The sequence below is a fragment of the Gymnodraco acuticeps genome, unplaced genomic scaffold, assembly GCF_902827175.1.
Source record: "Gymnodraco acuticeps unplaced genomic scaffold, fGymAcu1.1, whole genome shotgun sequence".
In the NCBI taxonomy this organism is placed as follows: Eukaryota; Metazoa; Chordata; class Actinopteri; order Perciformes; family Bathydraconidae; genus Gymnodraco; species Gymnodraco acuticeps.
Window position 1 is genome coordinate 585,635 of NW_022990199.1, and position 21,527 is coordinate 607,161.

The 21,527-nt window shown below is 42.8% G+C and overlaps 1 protein-coding gene across 1 annotated transcript in view; it reads left to right on the plus strand.

Annotated features, from left to right (window-relative positions):
• LOC117547441 overlaps positions 1–21,527 on the plus strand; it is a 35,949-nt gene that overhangs the window by 12,476 nt on the left and 1,946 nt on the right. Inside the window, exons 7-18 of the mRNA XM_034218197.1 lie at positions 4,465–4,665; positions 5,386–5,489; positions 10,755–10,811; positions 11,689–11,790; positions 13,438–13,449; positions 13,638–13,662; positions 14,023–14,122; positions 16,251–16,308; positions 18,199–18,285; positions 19,006–19,008; positions 20,601–20,673; positions 20,990–21,085. Of these exons, the coding sequence (XP_034074088.1) occupies positions 4,465–4,665; positions 5,386–5,489; positions 10,755–10,811; positions 11,689–11,790; positions 13,438–13,449; positions 13,638–13,662; positions 14,023–14,122; positions 16,251–16,308; positions 18,199–18,285; positions 19,006–19,008; positions 20,601–20,673; positions 20,990–21,085 (918 nt within the window). The remainder of the gene's footprint in view (positions 1–4,464; positions 4,666–5,385; positions 5,490–10,754; positions 10,812–11,688; positions 11,791–13,437; positions 13,450–13,637; positions 13,663–14,022; positions 14,123–16,250; positions 16,309–18,198; positions 18,286–19,005; positions 19,009–20,600; positions 20,674–20,989; positions 21,086–21,527) is intronic.

Consider the following 21,527-nt stretch of genomic DNA (forward strand, 5'->3'; position numbering starts at 1 on the left):
CAGCAGGATTGTGTGTCATTTCCTCCCTCGGGCTGAGCTGCCTGAACACAAAACCATCCAGAGGAGGAAAGTAACTAGGTACATTTACTCAGTACTGTTCAATACTGAGAGACTGGTACTTTACTTGAGTATTTCAATGTTTTTGCCACTTTGTACTTCTCTCCCACTTCAATTCAGAGGTAAATACTTTTACTCCACTGATGTATTTAATACCTTTAGTTACTTTGCAGATTTTGATAAATTATTTGAAATATAATCAAGTGTTAAATCAGACTTTAGTTCCACCTGGAGTAAATTCACAAGCTACCCTGCTATACAAAGCTATTAAAACTAGCTGCACCTTTACCAGCTTTGAGAACACTTTAATGATCATTATAAAACATATCATATATTATTCGAAATGGACCAATCTGCACCATGACTACTTTTACTTTTGGTACTTTGAGTATATTTTGACACTACTACTTTTTTACTTTTACTTGAGTAACATTTTGATTGCAGGACTTCTTGTAACAGAGTATTCCTTCACTCTGATACTTCTACTTTTACTTAAAGGGGACCTAACATGCAAAATGCACTTTTGTACGTCTTTTATACATGAATATGTGTCCCCGGTGTGTCAGGGAACTCACCAAGTGTCAGGAAACACAACCCTCTCTCTTTTCCTCCATACCCAAATCTCTAAAACGGGGCTGCAACGGGCTGATTATTATTTGAATTTTTATGACGTCAGAAAAGGGGTGCTCCGCCTATATGGGCAACTCTCCACCTATCAGGGGAATGAGAGACCGCTCGAAAAGCGCTGGAGACGCTGTAGTACATATGCCAGGCCTGTAAGTGGCGCTGTAGTCTGCCACAAAAGCAGAATCAGCCCTTGCAAAAACAGGGCTGGAAAAGAGCAAATAGAGCGAAGTGAGGCACGGCTAAAATGCATGATCTGTTTGGTATTTTGAGAAAAAGACTTTACAGACATGTTTTATATAGGTATGGCCCTACAATATATGTTTCAAATATAGCATGATAGGTCCACTTTAAGTACACGATCTGAGTACTTCTCCCACCTCTGTCTCCATCACATACACTGTATGACACCATCAGTGTCATGTGAAGGCCCAGCTGTTGTCACTCAGCTAAATGATTAATAATGATAATTCGCGTTTCTCCCAATTGTAGAGATGATCTCAGTTATATTGCTGAGTGGCTCTCTGCTGCTCTCCACCACCGCTTTGTGTGGGTCTACACATGCTTATGCAACTGTTATGAATCACTGCTTTGGCCTAAAGCAACATTTCCTTTTTTTTGGTTCCTTACAAAAAATGTTGTGTGTACACACAGTCAGCTAATGCAGTTTAATAGCCCTGAAGAACATCAGGTCCATCCCACCATCTATTAAAAGAAGAAATAACAGAATGTGCCTGGTACAAATGGAAAGTGGAATTAAAAAGCTATACAACTCGGTATTGCTCAGCTAATACACTAGAGAGAGTTTGTGTTACTGACTCACATAGTCTTTGTTGTCATTGTTTTTAGCTGTGTGTCTATGTGTAAGAGTGAACTTGTATCACTTGTGGTGGTAAGCAAAAGCCGCAAAGCCGTCAATTCATCAATTAATGGATGGACAGAAAATCAATTGGCAGCTATTGTGATAATTGATTCAATGATTCAGACATTTTTAAAGCAAGAAAGCTGTAACTTTGATGGATACATGTTCTCAAATGTGAGAATTTGATGATTTTCTTGTTATCACATTATAATACCGTTTTGGTTTTGGGTGAAAACAAAACCAGACTTTTTAAGTGGATGAACATTCTTTTACTGTTTTCTTATGTTGTATGCTGCACTGTACAATCTCAATAAATCAATTACTAGAACAACCATCAGATGAATCTATAATACAAGTAGCTGGCCAACTCACTCTATATTTAAACATGTCACAGATAATGATTTTATCACAAAAGTAAATCAAAACATAAACACACTGTAGTAGCTAACGTTTGCTAATGTTAGCTACCACAAGCTATTGGTGACACCAGACCAAGTAAGTAGGGCTGCTCGATCATGGCAAAAATCATAATCTCAATAATTGATATCACGATTATTAAAAATGATTATCCATTTACTTTGAAAACATCCATTTATTGAAAAAAACGTTTGAACAGTATGTATTTAACAGTTGATTACCCTGAACTTTAAGTATAATTCAACTGAAAAAAAAAAAAAAAAAAAACCGTTTTATTTCAATTATGTTGTTTTCATAATCGTTGCAAGCTAAAATCGTAATTGCGATTAAAATACGATTAATTAGCAGCCCTACAAGTAAGGCCGCATGAGCAATATTGCTTTTCACCGCTTATACATTTTGCATTTTGTTTGAGGTAGATCTTGTCAATTATTCCTTCAAATGTGACATAGTCCTGTGAGATGGACATGACTGATTGCAGTGCTGTTCTATCAGCTTGCATACGTTTTAGCTAGTGGTATGAACCCCTAAAGAGAAAGCACACACAACCTATTAATGACTGCTGTTTAATGGCACAATATATTAGCCAACAAGACAAATAACATCATGTACTGAATCATTATCCATTTAGCTGTACCTTTACCTTTGGCACATACAGACGGTTTTCCAACCTCCCTAAATGATTATCCAAAGTGACCTTGTGTTGCTGCAGCAGCATGTTCTGTCCAGATGCCATGTCAGCACTGCAGTTGTTGACAGAGGTTTAGAGAGCGGCCATCTGACGGCTCGGTCCAATTACAAAAGTGCTTCCCAGACATTTGAAGTCTGTCGTAGCATGTGGTTGCAGATTTACATGTGGTAATTGTGAGGATAGTGTTTTAATCATAATTAAGTCCACATGCATGGGTGGATGTAGAGCTCTAATGGGGTTGCTTTTTCATCAGATCGGAAAACTGGGGCAGTGTAGCTGCACAGGGGGGGGTGGAGGAGGGGGTAACTGTGCTTGTTTGTGGAGACCTTTGGCTAATAAATAACTAGCGTGTTTCTCACTTTGGTTAGCTAGGAATTCTGTTGTTGAGACAAATGTAAGTGGTCGCTTCCTTTGGATTTCCTGTTGTTGAGGCGAGTCAACTGTCTCACTACAAATGTTCTTTCCGTCCACATCAGGAAAAGGAAACACTTCAATTGTCCCCGAGCCGCATGCCCATGTTCACCTCTGCATGAATGGCATACCTTCGCCTGGAGACATTCCTTGTGTTGCCGACCTGGCTGCTTCACACACTGTGCACATCTGTTCACTGCTGAAGACAAAGGGAGATAGCGTTATCTGTGGGGATCTGTCAGCTGTAGTTGGTTCCCACAGGAGAGACTCACTGTATGTTTAAGGGACTCAGGTTCTAGCCTTTAGGGATGCACTGGGATCTGTTTGGACCTCTGGGAGGGACATGTTTTGTTCTCCTCGCAGTGCTCTAACTGCGGCAAACATCTCTCTGCAATGTGAGCTGCTTTTGGCTTGGTCAGCCTGGATGTTTATTGACCTCCTTCCTCTCAGAAACACAACTCAGCAACCCGTGCAGACAGTAGCTCACAGATCGATCGTAAACAAACACCATTACAATCTAGACTGCATCTGGAAATACTCCGTGTGTAAATCAAACTTAATTCGAAGCTCTTTTTATTGCAGTCTATTTCTGTTTCCCAAATAAAACACAAAGAGCTGAGTCTGTGCAATATTTTCCCCCCTTATTTGACATTGTTTGTTGTGGGAAAGCTATATTTACAATGTAGTTTTAACCTCAGACATGTTTCCCTGCAGCTAAATACAGAGAGGAATTCAAAGCTCGATCATCGACCGAATCGCTGCGGTGAAGTCAGAGAAGTGAGTGAACTGTTTCAATACTATGAACTTTTTGGAAAAGAGCCCTGCTTCCCGTGCATTCTGCTGTGTTACTATGTCAACACCGTTGGCATAAACATGTTTGCTGCTATTACGAGGTGTCCTGTTAAAACCATCATGACTAACAAGGAGTGTCTCCAATCTTTGTTTTTAAAAAAAAGAAACTCTTTGTACCCACTGGTTTCCCCAGAGGAAGTGCAGCTGCAGTTTTCATTTCCTTGAAACTATTTTGCTGACGTATTAAACCAAATCAATGAAACTTTATCCACAAGTTTACGTGCAGTTAAAAATACCCTGAACGTAGATGTGGTCCCTCAATCTGTACAGATGTGAAGTACGGCAGTTTCTTTATGACGTGTTTTTCCTCCAAGAAGTTCCATCACACCTACCTTAGACAATTCTTTAAAGATACATCTTATTCTTTCCTGTCATTGACGAATAAACATAATATATGCTTATGTGGATATTGTTCGATTACTGAAGTCATATAGTCAATAAGCCAGTTAAACCAACATTAATGTTTCTTCACTGTGAATTTTAGTAACTTTTCAAATACATATTGGTCCTTGCCTGTTTGTCTCAGGGTGAGAAGTATCTCGTCCTAAAGAAGGAAGTACAGGCAGATGCTGCAGGATCGAGACGCCAGACTTCACGGGACGGACGGAGACGCTCAGAGAGGTTCGAGTCCGGCCCGCGCTCCGGCTGCTGCTCAGTGGTACGCCTCGGACCCCTCCACTTCTTCTCATCAACAGAAGGACCCGCGGGAACGAGCCCATGCTGTGTGGAAGAGCAGGACGAGGCTGCAGAGGTGACTTTAAAACCAGCTTCTATTCTTCTATATCTCTAAACACACTGGATGATAAGGGACAGCTTCATCCCACCGGCCATAAGACTGTTAAACACCTGCACTTATGAAAGAACAACCATAACATTCATCTGTTTGCAACTCTATATATCAATATATATATGTCATATAAACTGTTGCTATGAACACATGACAATAAAAGCCTTGAACCTTGAATCACAACACCAATTGGGGCTCAATATACTATAGCTAATCTGCTATCAGCCCAGCACTCTTCTTGTGAAGACGCATTTATTGCTAAAACAAGGCCATCGTTGTTAGTGTCCTCTGCCTTTCCTCTACACTGCCTTTTGTCTGGTTCACAGAGGAACACTGGTACGTATCTAAGTTTAGCCATGAAAGCACGGGACGGTCAGAGAGCTTATGTCTTTACATAAGGGCAGAGCTGTTTCAAACTAATGCACAGAAGCACTTGTGAGACAAAACCCTAGAAAGGGCGGTTTAATGCACCATAATCCTCTGGTTAGTACTTCTACATATTGTCCCTGCTGTAAACTTGAGCATTTAATCATAGGTTTGAAAGATGTATTTTGTGCAGCTGTTTTAATGTCCTGACACATTATTTGCTCAAACAGGCATTACAATCAACATGTATCCACACCCAGATGGTTGCCGGCAAAGTGTCAGCTAAAGTAACGTCTGTTTCTTGTGTTGGAACAGAAGACAGGAACAGCCTCCATGCAGCACGCAGTTCTGCAACTTCCTGTTATCCAAATCCAGGAACCTCCAACGAGGACGATGAGCTGGACAAAGATTCGGGGTCAAAGGTGACGATTTGGCAATGCTGGAATTGAGCTTATCCTTGCTTACATTACCGATTGACTGTAGGAGTGGATGTTGTATTTGGTTGAGTCCGAAGCTTATGAAATACTTTAGCAGCTGGAAAAAGGCAGATATGACTCTGAGCTGTAGAGGTGAGTCAAATAGTTCATGCACAAAAAGTTAAAGATCACCATTTTGCGCTCACATCTACAATTAAATAGCCACCAAAGCTATCATTGTGAATGACAGATTTAAAGACAACAAGTAGGAGTTGTTTTAGTTGCCTTATACACACAGAACTTGTAACAACACATTGCATGCGTGCTGTGTTCAAGACGTTCTTATTTAGAATCAGTTTTGCAACGTTTTTATGCCAAACTTTAAACTATTAAAACACTGACAGGAAGCTCGGTTGATTTAAAATCACAAACAAATATGATTTAGTAAAGATAAATATCCCTAATTATACACACATATGATTCCAAATAACTGTGTGGCTGATCTTAAGTATATTTAATGTCACAATAACCAGTGAACTTTGAGCCATGAAAAGCCGACTGCACAGATACACCTCCCTGAACAACAGCTGCTGGACGAGCCCCCGTGGGTTACGGCCCGGCTCATAGGCTGCAACAAAGATGGGAGACCAGACAAGTTAAGTGTAACAAAAGCATATTTATTTACAATCCCACAAAAACCAAAGGTCTTCAAAGAAACCTAATAAATGTGGTAATGATTGCGTGTGTGAAAATGTGCAGAAACAAAGACGCGGCCGTGTCCAACAGAAGAGTGAGAGCGCCCGGCGGCCCAGGTGTGGCTCATCAGGTTGATCACCGGAAACACAAACAAGAGCCAGGCAGCAGAACTCAAAGGTAGAGACCCCTAGTGGAGTGGAGGGGGTCATAGCAGTGTGGAAACTAGTTAACAAGCCAAGAGAACAGTCAAAGATAAGGATCAAAGTAATACATATATGGTTTCAATGTCCATCTTCTGCCACTCAGTCATAACGATACAGTACGAATAGAGAATTGACCGAACCAGGTTAAAAGAAGGGGAAAGAATGACCTAAAGATACTCAATTATCTAATCTGATGTGTTAAATTAATATTGTAACAACTTTTAGTTTGATATAATAGTGTTGAGTAACATCCACTTCAAATTCCATTCAAAAGAACATATTGAGGAGTTGTTTTTGGAGTATTTGAGGTTATCTGACAGGGACGTGGGGGTCAATAAACTGACCTACTTTTCTAATCATCATATTTCACAACTAGTTACAGTTTCATTCAGGGCGGATCTGAAAAGCTGTGAAATAGTTTATAGACATGTCAGGTAAAATAGCTGTTGGACTTTACATTCATATCAAAAGGAACATTTACACAACATATGGTAAGATATCATTTTAGGGAACAATGACAAAGCAAATAAACACACTGTTTTAGTGTCTGGTCATTCTCAGTCAAACATAGACAAGCTGTTGAAGTCACCTGATGCAATATATTATAATACTCTTTATATTTCAAAACATAGACCTCAAATATTGTGGTGGAAATAACTTTATGCAGCTCTGTTTGAACTGTTTATGAAGACACAGGGGGGGTCAAACTCAAATACACAGTGGGCCAAAATAAAAAAGTGGGTGCTAGTCGAGGGCCGGACTGGTTCAATGTTTAGTGCAAAACGTATTGAAATGAACTTATTGCACATATTAAACCTGGAACTAACAAAGCTTAAATTGTTGCCTATAAAAACAACATTAAATAATCAGTTGCATTCATTTCTTATGGCTCTATCTGCAGAGTCATTTCTCATGATTACATTTCTCCACAGGCCAACAGCAGCTTCAAAAAACTATTCCCCTCCTTTATCTCAGTGTGCTGCTCTGTGATGCTAGCTCAGATACTTGGCATCTCATCTTGGGTGCAAGCTCATCGATGTTTGGGCTCAGGCTCTGAGCTGAGGAGACCCTCAGGATGGAGTGAAGGTGTGTGCGTGCAATATTCCGGCGGGCCAGATCTAATAGTAATTAAAAATGATCCTGCGGGCCGAAATTAAATCCACCAAGGGCCTGATTTGGCCCCCGGGCCTTGAGTTTGACACATGTGCACTAAACCATTAACACTGTTTTAATTTCTCATTTTGATTGAAACCTTTTTGTGTCGAAAGAGATGAACTAGCACTATAACTGTAAGCTAAGTGGACTTTAACTCACACATTTAATTTAATATTCCATTCCTTACACACTTAAAGTAAATAATATCCTGCTTTATATTGTGTTAACTGAAAGTTCACCCTTCAATAGCGTTGTGTTTGTCAGATGTGTATACCTTGTTTATCTTCACGGTCAACTTGCCTACTGTTTTATTTCCATTTTGAGATGTTTCTATTTTAGCATTGTTTATTTCTACACTTTTAATTTCTACTTGTGTTCAATGCCTTGTTTTTTATGCTGCTGCAACACAAACATTTCCCAATTTGGGATCAATAAAGTACATCTTATCTCATCTTAGTGGTTAGCACCTAATGCAATTAAACATTATCATAATTAAATTCATTTAAATTCCGAAAAATATCATTAAAATGTGTTTTAAGCTCAGAGGAAGAGCACCACCTGGACTGACATTAAAAACGGAACATTTCACCTCCTTCAGCCACCAGGGGGAGCTAAGTAAATCCCCCAGATGTGCACCCTGCAGTATGTGGAGCTGAGTGGGAGGAGGACCCATTGGGGGAGAATCAGCATCTAAATGAATCTCTCTGTTATGTTAACCAGCAACATGTTGGAACTCATTAGAAAGATAATAATCATTTGTGTCCATTAAAGACATTGAGATGCGTCCCAGAGGAAGGTATGTGGCGCTCCTTGATGACAGACGGAATATGTTGGAGTGTAATACAGCAGCAGTATTCAGATTAGGTGCGTTTGCTTAAGGTATTAGTCACACCATTGAAGGTTATATTTGGGACACCCAGTGTGGAGAGTTGCTTCATATTACACAAGCTACCAGGCGGGTTTTTATAAACTATTCTTAATCACACACCTGAGGCTGGAGGCTTTAAAAGAGAAGGGGATTTATGACATCAGGCTCCAAAATGCAGGAGGACTCTCTGGAGTGAAGCTGTGTGCAAAAGGGGGCACCAGCGTCTTAGGAAACTGTCCTATTTTAGTGCTTTAATCGAGTCAATTCTGTCTTTTTCACTAATGTCATGGTTTGGTGACCTGTCGGATCGTAAAGGGGTCCAGCACTGATCGGTGAGCCACAGCTGAACCTGGAGACCCTGTACCTCAGGCAGTGACAGCGGTTATCCAGCTCCATATTAGACGATGATGTCTCCCACCCTCTGCACTCAGAATTCAAGCTTCTTCCTTCGTAGAACGAAGCGGTATAAAAACAGTTTTATCCCAGCAGCTATTGCACACATTAACACATCATAGGAGCGGCACACAGATGCCTATTTTGATTGATTTAATTATGAATTTTAAATGGCCATGTTTGTACTAGTGTTTTCCTTCTTAAAAAGTTTTTGAAATATTTTGAGATTTGGTTGAGCAGGGTATACTTGTACTTTTACTAGTCCTTTTATTAGAGATGTGTCTGTTGTTTGTGTTCAAATAAATAACCTGAACCTGGGATGGAATAGAGAAAATGATAGTGTAAATATATCGGTAAGTTAAGTACAAATAAATTGCAGTACTTGCATGCAAAATACATTTTAAAGTACATTTTTAAATAGTTTTCCATTATATCATTTTTACTCCAGAAAGAAAGAGTCTATCTTGGAGTAAAACATGTGTCATGCTCATATACAACTTTCCCTTATCAGAAATGTGTTGGTGTCTTTAGGAGAAACGATAGCGTGACGATGCAAGATTGACATCAATATAAGAAAAGCCTAGCTTAGCATTGTTAGCATTGATGTTAGCATTCAGCTCAGTCCAGCCTCACTAAGTTGCGAGAGATGCCGCAGACTCTTGTTTAAATATCCAACATTATAACTGTAGTTATATATCTTACTCTGTTTAAAAACACAAGAAGAATCCTCCGTGTGAAATGTCATGAGAGACCACTTTCTACTGGTGGTCAGCTGATCATATGCTCCAGAATATTTACACATGTTGTTAGACGCTTTTATCCAAAGCGACTTACATACTCAATACTGTGGGCAATCCCCACAGGAGCAAGGGGTGAAGTGTCTCACAACGACATGCTGACTGCAGTGGGGTTTGAACCTGTGCTCCCCTGATCCGAACACCAACGCACTAGTCCACCGCGCCACACGCCTCCATCTGATGCCCCCCTTTACATTAAAAACTTTCTTCAAATGAGTTTAGGCTATAAAACATACAGTTTCACTTCACTTCTCCTCAGGTCAATACAAGACAAACAAAAAGGGCTGTTCCAATCAGTTCAACATGAATCGATACGTTGGTTTTATTTACATTGCATTTGTTGGTTTCTCTGTTTAAAATCAATATTAATAGAACCTATAGGCGTCACCTTGAACGATGGAGAATTGGGTAATTTACAGTGTTTTCTGCCAATTCAAACCAGAGGAATATTCTAAAAATAATGAATGACGAATCAACAATGAAAATAATAGTTGCAGCGCTAAAATATCCTTAATGAAAAAAATCAAAGAGCTTTTCCATGCTGAGCAGTGTTTTGTTTCTGTCTCTCTCAACCCCAAAAAATGTTCTTGTGCCTGAGTGGAGTCGGCTGGATAAATACAATCGTCCACTTTCCATGTTCAGCACGCTGACGTGTGACAGTTTGAGCAAGAGACTTGAAAGGCCCGAGTGTTTTAACATCGTGTCTCCGTAAGATCTGAGAACAATTTCAAGTAGAAGGAAAATAACCCCCTCTCATAAATCAGCCAGTGACACTTTTATACACCGCTACACTACACTGCTGTTTCTATACTTCCCTTTCACTTGGCCCCTTGATACTTACATGGTGATGCGGCCTGGCTGTTGGCGTGTTGTTTTTTTGGTTAATTGTTAATTGGATTGTTATTCATTATCCCTTATGTGTGAAAGCGGCACCTTTGTCTCGCTGCCTCGTTACCCCTCGATCTGTCTGACACCCTTTGGTCGCGTCTCGTCAGCTGAGGAACATCACAGCAGTCTGGGAGTGGATGGAGAGTGTGTGTATTTGTGTCCTATGACGATGCTGTGTGACCAATATGTCTGATATAGTACATTATGACTGATATGTTACAGTCTACTTCCCGTCACCCCTGAGTAACAGTCCTGTGTTTCTGTCTTTCAGTCGGGGTCAGAGCAGGACGAGGAGAGTACGGGCAGTATGGGATCGGCTGCTGTCGCTGTGAGTCCTTTTCCTTCCTCTTTTAAGGGTTTTCTAATAGGTTACAAATGGATAGAGAAGTTAAAGGAAAAAGCTTTAAAGATGATCATTGAAGTTTAGTCCTGGTAATCAACAATTCCCGGGGTGTCCCTACTCCTTCCTTTCTAACCAGAGGTGTGGATTTGACTCAAACTCCAGTCAAAAGTCGGATAATCGTAAACAATTTGAATGAAAAAAGGCTTGTAACTTGACTTGGAATATAATATGAATGACTTGGGACCTAACTTGGAGTTGAGTCCACATCTCCTCAAATCCACGTTGTTTAGACCAATCCAATCATCATCCTAACCTAACAAGTTGCAGAAAGAACCGATAAGAAACTAACGTTAAGTTACTGACTGCTTGTTAAAAAAAATATGCCAAAGATACATTTGTTTGTGTACAAAAACTGTGAAAAACCAGACGTATATGACTTGCTTGGGACTTTAAACTCAAAGTATACGACTTGAGACTTGTCTCTCTTGACTTGGGTTTTGAGTGCTAAGACTTGAGAGTGACAAATGACTTTCAAAACAATGACGTGGTCCCAGCTCTGCTCTAAACCACCAGCAGAAGTAAGAGTATGAACTGCTGGACTCTGTGCAGTGCATCATGGGAGTTTCCCTCTCTGTGTCAGTTGGCTGGGACTCACTCATTTGTAGGAAATGGATTATAGGCTTCAGCACGATCTATAGAGCACACAACAGGATGTGGACAGTAGTGTGTGTGTGTGTGTGTGTGTGTGTGTGTGTGTGTGTGTGTGTGTGTGTGTGTGTGTGTGTGTGTGTGTGTGTGTGTGTGTGTGTGTGTGTGTGTGTGTGTGTGTGTGTGACCTCACGCTCCTCTCTCTCTATGATAGCTGGATCCCATAGAGAAGGAGTGGATCTACTCGGCTGCAGGTGCTCGAGTCCCTGACCTCTCTCAGCTGCTCAGACAAGACCCCTCGCTGGCAAACAAGAAGGTAACGCCACGCTGGATTGCATCTTATGGTCAGCTGTCAAACATAATCCACATCCATACCACAAAGTCTGCCAGGGCAGGAAACAGGAGCAGTCAAATGATCAGAACGTTCTAAACAAACACCAAGACGTAGCCATCTTATTTGAGATAGTAAACAATTGTGAAATGATCGCAAAGAAATGGTCCCGTGTCTCTCGAGGGAGCGCTGTGACCCACATGGTGAGGTTCAGAGACATGAGGCGAATTCTCCGTGACCATGCTAGCTTGCCATATTGTTTTGTCAGAAGGTAGACAGTGGAAAACACATCAGACTGTCATCGCCAACATGTGTAAAACTCTGCTGCAAAGAGAAAAACGTGTTGAACCGTTTTAATCTGCTGTGTTTGACAACCATTTTGAATCGTTAGTTGTAATCAAGGGAGTGGACCCTTTTCAAACAGGGGAAGCAACTTGTATGTCCTTTTCTACTCAAATATATCCATTAAAATACTTACAACAATGTAAAACCACATCTACAGCCTGTCCATGATTGGACCCTACAGTCCTGACCATCGTCACAGTTCCCAAACATAATTCATGGCTCAACCTTTACCTATTATCCCTCCAATACTTACAGGTTCGCTCCTAAACAACAAGAGACCTTTTTACCGACATGTCAGGTGTGTTAACTTTAAATTGAACCTCCGAATAAACCGTTTTAGATATCCAGCTGACGCTTTTTCTATATTTTCCAAGTTAAGGCCGTATTCTACAGAAGAACCAAAAGATCATTTGACTTCTACGTCTGCCTCAAGTGCCAAACCATTCATTGTACTTTCAAATACTTCAAGAACCATCATGGTTTCATTCCCAGTGCTGAGCGCTGATTTGTCGAAAACAACTTAAGGACAGCTTAATCCATCGTATAGGAAAGTGTTGGGTGTCTCTAAAGTCAGGATCACCTTCTTTGTGATGTTTCTTGGCATGAAACACGGTTAGGGATTGCCGTCCCAACTTCTCGACAGATAGAGAATGTGACAGAGAAAGCTAGACAGTGAATAAGATAAGGCTATGCAAGGTAAGCTGGAGGAAAAAAAACGTTAAGCTTATCATTTTGCGTCGGTACACCGAGTCAAACAACGTCAAACCCTCACCGGGTCGTTGCTACTGTGTTGGAGGAGCTTTCAGTCTCCTTTCATCCTTTCATCCTTTCATTACGTCCATTCAAATAGCAGCGTCATGCAACAGCACATGGAGAACAACACGCCGCTGAGTCGTGTGTGAAAATTACATTTGTCCACAGTCGTTTTTTTAAAGTTTGTCATTGCTCTAATTTGCCTAATCTTTATGTAAACAGGCTTTTAAAGGGATGCTCTGCAGATTTCCAATCAGCCCTGTGTCCCATAGTGTCTTATGGTGATGTCACCGTGTTAACAGATCCCAACCATCTCTTTGTTGTAACAAAACTGGTCATAACAATAACCAAAACCATGCACGTAAGATCTGAGTTGTAATAAACCGTTATTTTTCTTCAATATTACCCAAATTACAACGGAAACAAACGAATACAAGGTACTATTTAAAAAAAACTCTCAAGGTGTTTCATGTGATGGATAAATGGTGTCACTAACGTTTGTTTTTTTTGTCTTTTTTTGGGTTGTCGAACCAGGACTTCACCTCTGTGAGTACTCAATACGGCTGAAGACTGCATGTAGCATGTAGCATGTAGCATGTTGTGGTTTAGATGTTGTTATTATATATATGGAGTTCGCTTTGTGTTACATTACTTTTCTCTGACTTAAAGCTTCTTATTTTCTCCCTTTGACTCGCTCTGGCTCCCGACTCCGTTACCATGACCATCCTTCTCAGGGGGTAAGTTTCAATAGTGTGCAATAACTCCAAACACCTACGGTAACCAGCTGGAAAACTAATTTAACTTGCATTAAACCTGATTATCCCTGCGTCTCCTAACTCTCCATCTGTGATTGTGTAGTCCAGAATGCGATAGTCGCTGTGTTTTTCTTGTATAACTTTCACAAGCTCATTCTGCCGGGACCTTTCCCCTTCATAGTGCTTTGAGAACCCTGTGTTAAAACATCCAGATCATGCATTTCAAAGGTCCACTATCAAAAGGATTATGAAAGATAGCTTTTTAGCTCCTGTGCCCCCCTGACAACCCAAATCCTTTTATTTGTCTCCCTGTGCGCTTAAGAGATTTGAGCTCATGTTTGTTGTCCCTCCTCTTGTGTCACAGTTCTCACACTGTCCTGCGGCCGAGGCAGACCACCTTCTAAGAGCGGCCCTAAGCTTCTGCCATCCCCACCCGGACAAGATAGCATGGCCGCCATTGAAGTGTAGGCAGATTAAGGAGAGTCTTAATGCCCCACAAAGACTTCACCCACTTAAAGATAATCTGAAAGTAATAGAGCAGGCTGGGATTAATTGTAGAACAATGCTGGTTGTGTCCCTGTGAAGGTGCTAAGTCCCCCTCAGGCGTCTTTGATGTTCCCTTTAGCCCTCAGCCTTTCCCTGTTCTGCAGAGGTAGATCCAGAGATAGCGTACCTACACTCATGAGAACCAAGGCTTCAAAACCTGGAGTTTTTACTTTTGTATCTGCATGTCCTTAGTGTGGCAGCGTGGATGGCTGCCGTGTCTCTAGCTCCTCTCCAACTTTGCATTTCTACGGTTTAATTTCAGTGTTTGTTTATATTTTGATTAAATGTGCTTTATTGTTTAACGTCTTATATATTATGTTGCGTTGTTGGAGGAGCCTGGGACTTCAGATTTGCACTGCCATAAAACACTGTAGCTACTGTTAAGAAGTTAAGCGTACCAAACACCAGCCTCTAAAAAGCACATGTTTGACCAGGACTGAAGGGATTACTCTTCATCCCGGGAGGACTTAAGTGTTTCCTGTTCTGACCAAATGTTTGTTGGGATCAGGTGGTTCAAACAGCCGTTTAGAAAGGTTGCTTCAAAGTGAACACAGTACAGAACCATAATCACAATACTGCCCTTTTCACCTAAAGAACATCGCCCTCCCTCTCCTTCACCGCCCCTGAAACTCTCATCCATGCCTTCATTACATCCAGATGTAGTTACTGCAGCAGCATTCTTTATGGTTCACCTGCAAGCATCCTCCAAAAGCGACAATACGTCCTTAACTCTGTCTGCACGCTCACTTCCACCCGACCTGACCACATCCCCCTTAGCCAATCAAACACCAGATTGACTTCGAGATATAGAGAGGCGAAGTCCCTCCCCTTCCGGTGGACCTCCATGGGACCTTATTTCGGAAAAAGTATGTATTGAAGTCGATGGAGAGAAAGATTATCTTTCGATCCCGTTTGAATTGTGCCATGAATTACACATATGATGTTTGTCAATTTAAAAGATAATTTTGCAAGTCAAAAAAATAAAAGTGTCGTAAAACTGTGAAGTAACACTTTGTTTTGTGTGAAACCGCTCAATGAACTACATCTCCCCGTCTCGCACCACACTCCAAGACGGCCGTCACGTTGGAACATTTCACTTCTTTCTTTCAGAATGAGGCGGAAAGTATTAAAAGAGGTGAAAATCACTCCACGTCTGGGCACGTTGAGAGCTGAATACACACAAGGGGAGTTAGTCGTTCCGTGAGAGCCAGCATGCGGGACCGGGATTCTGGGATTTGTAGTCTTTCTAGTTGCGTATTTTTCATAGTCTTATATTTCAACAGTTTTACGACAAATTGTGACTTTTTTGAAACGGAAATGATTTTTTAAGATTGACAAACATCATATGTGTCTTTCTCTCCATTGACTTCAATACATACTTTTTTCGAAATAAGGTCCCATGGAGGTCCACCGGAAGGGGAGGGACTTCGCCTCTCTATATCTCACCACCTACAAAGCCTTCAACAAGTCCATCACATTCAAAGTGCCAACAAAGTTTCCATCAATCAATCAAAGTTCATTTATACAGCCCATTATCACACATTTGACATTTGTCTCTGGGGGCTTTAGAGTTTGTACAGAATAGGAGACCCTCGGTCCTTAGACCCTCACATCGGACAAGGAAAAGCCTCCAAAGGAACCCCTCAGTAAATGGGAAAAAATGGAAGAAACCCGAACAGACGTGTAGTAGATGTCGTGTCTAAATGAAAAAGATAATACATTAACAACATAGTCACTCTCACAAGCTTCAAAAAAGCCCTTAAAACTCACCACTCGTGCTTTCAACCTAAAGTCCTCGAGCCCACCCCCCTTTTTGACTTAGCTCAGGACTGCTTGATTTGTTCTTGTATTAAAGAGTCTTCAAGCTGTGGGAAAAGCGCTCAATAAATATGATGTATTATTATTAGAACACCCACATCTCACCTAAGTTAAAAACCTCTTACTCCAATTCAATTCAAAGTAGCTTTATTGGCATGACCGTATCAACAAGTTACTACAACAACAAAAAAACACTATCTCTCTCTAACTCTTTCTCTCTATTTCCTTTTCTCCTCGTGACGTGGACCCCGTTTCCCGCTGGGACCGACTTCCTCTGCCACAGTTTGTAAGTCCATCATTCTCCCATCACTCCTCTCTGCCTTCCTCCACATCAAGTGTCACAGGTCATTGTTGAAGTGAGCGTCTCTCTGGCCACCACTTCCCTCGGTGGGGACTGGTGGGACGTCCTGAGTGATTGGACAGGTGGAGGCACCCCCGCGGGCAGGAAGAGGAACGAGCCGCGCAGGAAGGGAAGACGCTGCATCCTGTCCGTCCTCGTCCATCACCCCCGCCCACCGGGAGACCCGCCGAGCCGCCTGTCAAACGGCCCTTAGGTCAATCTGTCTTAACGTGTGACAGGGGACAGACAAAAGAGATGGAGATACTCCAGCCAGACAGCATCCATCACAATCTGTCTCTCAGACGCCTGACACGCAGAGCTGGAGCTACCCATCGCTCCCTTCAGGGGACACAAGCAGACATGTTCCTCTGGCCAGCTGTTGCACAGGCTTGTTGTGCAACGATTAGCACAATTAGCGTCGTAGCCTCTAAACACAAAAGGACCTGTGTGCTGTGTTGTGCCTGAGCATCGTTGCATTCGAGTCACAGCCTAACATCTGTTTCTGTGCTAAATAAACGTTTAACAACACTTACAGCTGGGGTGAGGGCACTTGCAGACTCCTTAAAGACGTTTTTAACCTTCGGGTTGAAAAAAGTATTCCTTCTGTCCCCAAAGAAACCCCCAACATGCTTCTGGTTAATACTAAAACAAAGACATTGGGTCATTTCAAAGTGCTTTTTAGTTTGAATATTAGGGGAACGTTGCATTATCGTTCGACACATATGGTTTAAGAGCCTTTGAGGATTTTGGACACACTTGTAGAAGTTTGTTCAATGACTTTCTGCGTGTTTCAAAGATCGCCAGTGCAGATGTTTTGAGTGAATGAGATGTAATGCTAACTAACACAGGCAAAAACTAAGGCTATCCATACATTCTGAGTCAGCAAACACTCTCCAAATCAAACTATGCTATGCTATGCTATGCTATGCTATGCTATGCTATAAAAGCCTGGACTGTTTTTAACACATTTAGTTTGTGTGACTTTAAGACCCAGACAGAAAGATTTTTCGTAAGGATAAATTCAGAAAATGTAATGGGTAAAAAGACGTGTTTGAATTTGTCCTTATATATAATACATTTATTTAATTGTATACATTTGATGCATAATAACATTTAGATGGAATCTTAACAAAATGTGTTTTTTATCTCCTCAACTCAGAAAATAAAATAATTATAAGTTATACGGTTTGCACCCAGTCAGTGTGTAACTCAACGGTTACTGTGTGATTCCCTGTGTTAAGGGTCAGACTCAGAAACACTGGAGGCAGTAACTCAAACATCTGCAGCGACGCTGGGCTTTCACCTGCTGATAGCCCATAATTACACAGCTTAAAGGCTGTAGGAGAGGCTGCGGAGATCACAGCTCCACTCCAACAGGTGGATGTGGTTTGCGCGTGTGTTTTCAGTGTGTGTTCCTACATACATCTGTCTATTATTTCCACACACATCTTAGCGTGCGGGTGTATCTCTGAGTGTTGGGGCCCGTGTTTCCTGACGTGTGCTGACAGTAGTGCTGATGTCTGGGTGGGTCTCCGCTCTGCAGGTCACACTAACATCATCAATCTTCCCCCCGCTGACAGGCCCCCCGACCGTGGGCACAGGGCTGTGTTGTTTTGTAATTAGGCTCTGTTAGATGGCAGGAAACCATCTCTCTATCCCTCCTTCTCCCCATCCGTCCACTCCAGCTGGCCCTCTGCACTCACACGGCCAATAGGAGGCTGCGCTGCTTAGACAACTTGTAATGATGATACAGCAATTACCATGCCTGACAATACTGCAGAATATTGTAGGAGAAGTGTGTTTTTTAAATGACTCCTTTCTTCTGTCTGCACTCAGACGGCTCTGCACTGGGCCGCCAAACATGGCAACCAGGACATGGCGGCTCTGGTGGCTAACGCAGGCGCTGACGTCAACACCAAATCAGTGAGTCTAATTTGAGATTTAGTTTAAAGGGGCACTCCTGAAATGTAGTATTATTGGACATTGAAGGCTACATTTAAATTTAAATTGCAATGACTGGAGTTACCTTACTGCCGTTTAATACATTAAGGTTTTTTAGGCAGAGATGAAACAGTCAAAGATATCAAGACATTTAGTCACACCGGTCAAGCTCCGAAAAACCTAGATCCTACATTTCCCACAATGCAACTCGATATTTTTCAAATAGAGCCATTCAGTCACATACCTGCCTCTGTTCCACTGGCTTCTGCAATCTCTCATTAAGCATTTACTACAACGTGTAAGCGTGCAGAAAACTACAAATCCCATGAAGATTTACCAACACAGATACTGTTCATTTTTAACAATTTACTTTTGAAGTCATTTGTTTTGCTTTCCAAAAACTCTTGCAGCGTTCAGTCATCTCATATAGCCAATATACTTGTCTCTTATCGCCGTGTAACATACATTCATCTAGGGCTTACGGGAAATAGAGGTTTTACTTGCTTGACATATTTCAAGGCTCTTTGACTAGAACGTTTTATTATTAGTATAATTAAAATATATTTTGGATTTGCTTCCTTTTCACCCTTTATGCCGAATGTTTTTTGCACGTACTTATCTCACATTCAGACCTTAGCCCTCTCTGTGAAGCGAACTGAACTGTTTGTCACTGATTCATTCCTTCTGTCTTCTGTCTTGCAGCATGTGAGTATCCGGTTCATCAGGAGGTGGTGGTGGTCTGTACAGTGAGTCCCTCCTCCTCCTCCTCCTCCTCCTGACATCTCCCCCCTTTCCTCCTCCTCCTCCTCCTCCTCCTCCTCCTCCTCCTCCTCCTCCTCCTCCTCCTCCTCCTCCTCCTCCTCCTCCTCCTCCTCGTCTCCTCCTCCTCCTCCTCCTCCTCCTCCTGTCCCCCCCTCCTCCTCCTCCCCCTCCTCCCTCCTCTTCCTCCCTCCTCCTCCTCGTCGTCCTCCTCCTCCTCCCCCCCTCCTCCTCCTCCTCTTCCTCCTCGTCGTCGTCCCCCTCCTCGTCGTCCCCCTCCTCTTCCTCCTCTTCCTCCTCCCTCCTCCTCCCCTCCTCCTCCTCCCCCTCCTCCTCCTCCCCCCTCCTCCTCCTCCCTCCTCCCTCCTCTTCCTCCTCCCTCCTCCCCCCTCCTCCTCCTCCTCTTCCTCGTCGTCCTCCTCCTCCTCTTCCTCCTCCTCTCTTCCCCCCTCTTCCCCCTCCTCTTCCCGCCTCACAACTCCTCCCCTCCTCCTCCTCCTCCTCCCTCCTCTTCCTCCTCCTCCTCCTCGTCGTCCCATCCCTTCCTCCTCCCCCCTCCTCCTCCTCCTCTTCCTCCTCTCGTCGTCAGGTCCCCCTCCTCGTCGTCCCCCTCCTCTTCCTTCCTCCTCTTCCCTCTCCTCCTCCCCTCCTCCTCCTCCTCCTCCTCTTCCGCCGCCTCCATCCCCCCTCCTCACTCCTCCCTCCTCTTCCTCACTGCCCTCCTCTGCGTCATGCCTCCTTCCGCCCCCCCTCCGCCTCCTGCCTCTCTCCCCCCCTCCTCCTCTTCCTCCTCCTCGTCGTCCCCTCTTCCTCCTCCTCCTCCTCCGTCCTCCGCCTCCTCCTCCTCCTCCTCCTCCTCCTCCTCTTCCTCCCCCCCGTCCTCCTCTTCCTCCTGCCTCGTCGTCCTCCTCCTCCTCCTCCTTCCTCCTCCTCCTCCTCTCCGCCTTCCTCCTCCTCCTCCTCCTCCGCGCTCCTCCTCCTCCTCGTCATCGTCCCCCCTCCTCCTCCTCCTCCTCGTCATCGTCCTCCTCCTCCTCCTCCTCCTCCTCCCTCCCCCCCCTCCTCCTCCTCCCCCTCCTCCCCCCCCCCCCCCCCCCCCCCTCAGTGATGTAATGCTAAAAGCTCCAGCTGTGTAAATGTATCACAGCTCTTGTTGTGGGGAGTACTGCGTTAATAAATCATGTCACGTCACGTTAATAGTTTCCCAAAACAGTGCGTCTCCGTGCCAACATGCACAACTCTGCAATTGTCAGCGAATTACCAAGCAATTATGTTTTTATCATTATCTTATGTTTCCATAACCTTTGCTTAATTTGTATATTTGTTTCCACGCTGTTTTCATTGGCTGCCTTTCGGGCCTGGGACCTCTAGGGGGTAGGTACTAAACCCTTCCAGCACTTTGCCACAGTAACGACCCCTGAACTCACAAATACAAATGTCATTTTGAACCCCCTTTCATCACCATTACCTTAAAGAAAAGAGAGTCACTCTACAATACACATTTTGCAAGCTTGTCCATTGTTGTTGTTGTTCTGCAGGGATACACACCTTTACACATTGCAGCGTTACACGGCCATCGGCACATCCTAGACCTTCTCATCGTGACCTACGGTAAGACATTCTATTTTGACACAGCCATTAATAGCGATGTTGCACAAGCTTCAAATTGAGATGAATTAAATAATTTGAGTTACTATATGAACAATCCGTATGTCGCATATTTTAAATGAACATGATAAAACAATTAAAGCATCTTTATTCAACCCTAGTCTAAAGTGAACTCCATGATGCAACATACGTACCTCAGCGTGACAGTAGGGAGTCCCTGTGGGTCATGGGTTGTTTCTTAGAGCTTAAAGTGTCAGTAAACTAGCCTCCCTGATTCCCCTTGGTTAACAGACATCTCTTTCTCTTTCGCTCTGATCAGGGGCCAAAGAAAACTTAAGGGACTACAGCGGCCATCTTGCCGGCCATTATCTGAACATCAGAGAACCCGAGGGTCCGGAGGAAGAGTGCGAGCTGCGTGAGTCATTTTGCTACTACAATGACATGATCCAAAATAGCTTTTAATATGACTAATGGTAAACAGCTGCATTTATCAATTTCTTTTAATATGTTGTTGTATTTCTGTTTGGCCTTCCCTAGAGCATCTTGTGATTTGGTTTGAAGACACATTTTTGGGTATCCGAATATAAAACAATTGACTTTTCATGAACCGAAAACACACTGTTTAAGCGTTCATTTCTAAGGGCCTTGAATAACTTGATCGGGTTGAAAGGATTGAGAGCATAAACTTGTTAGGATCATCTTTACTGTGGTAATAAATCAAGTTTGAAGTTTCATTTTCTCTATAAAACTCACTGCTGTCTCTGAAAGAGGACGCACGCTGAAGCACTTCTGCGTTCTCCAACCTTTCAGACCTGGAGCTTGCCACTTCTCCCTAACCTTTGAAATGATCTTTCTTG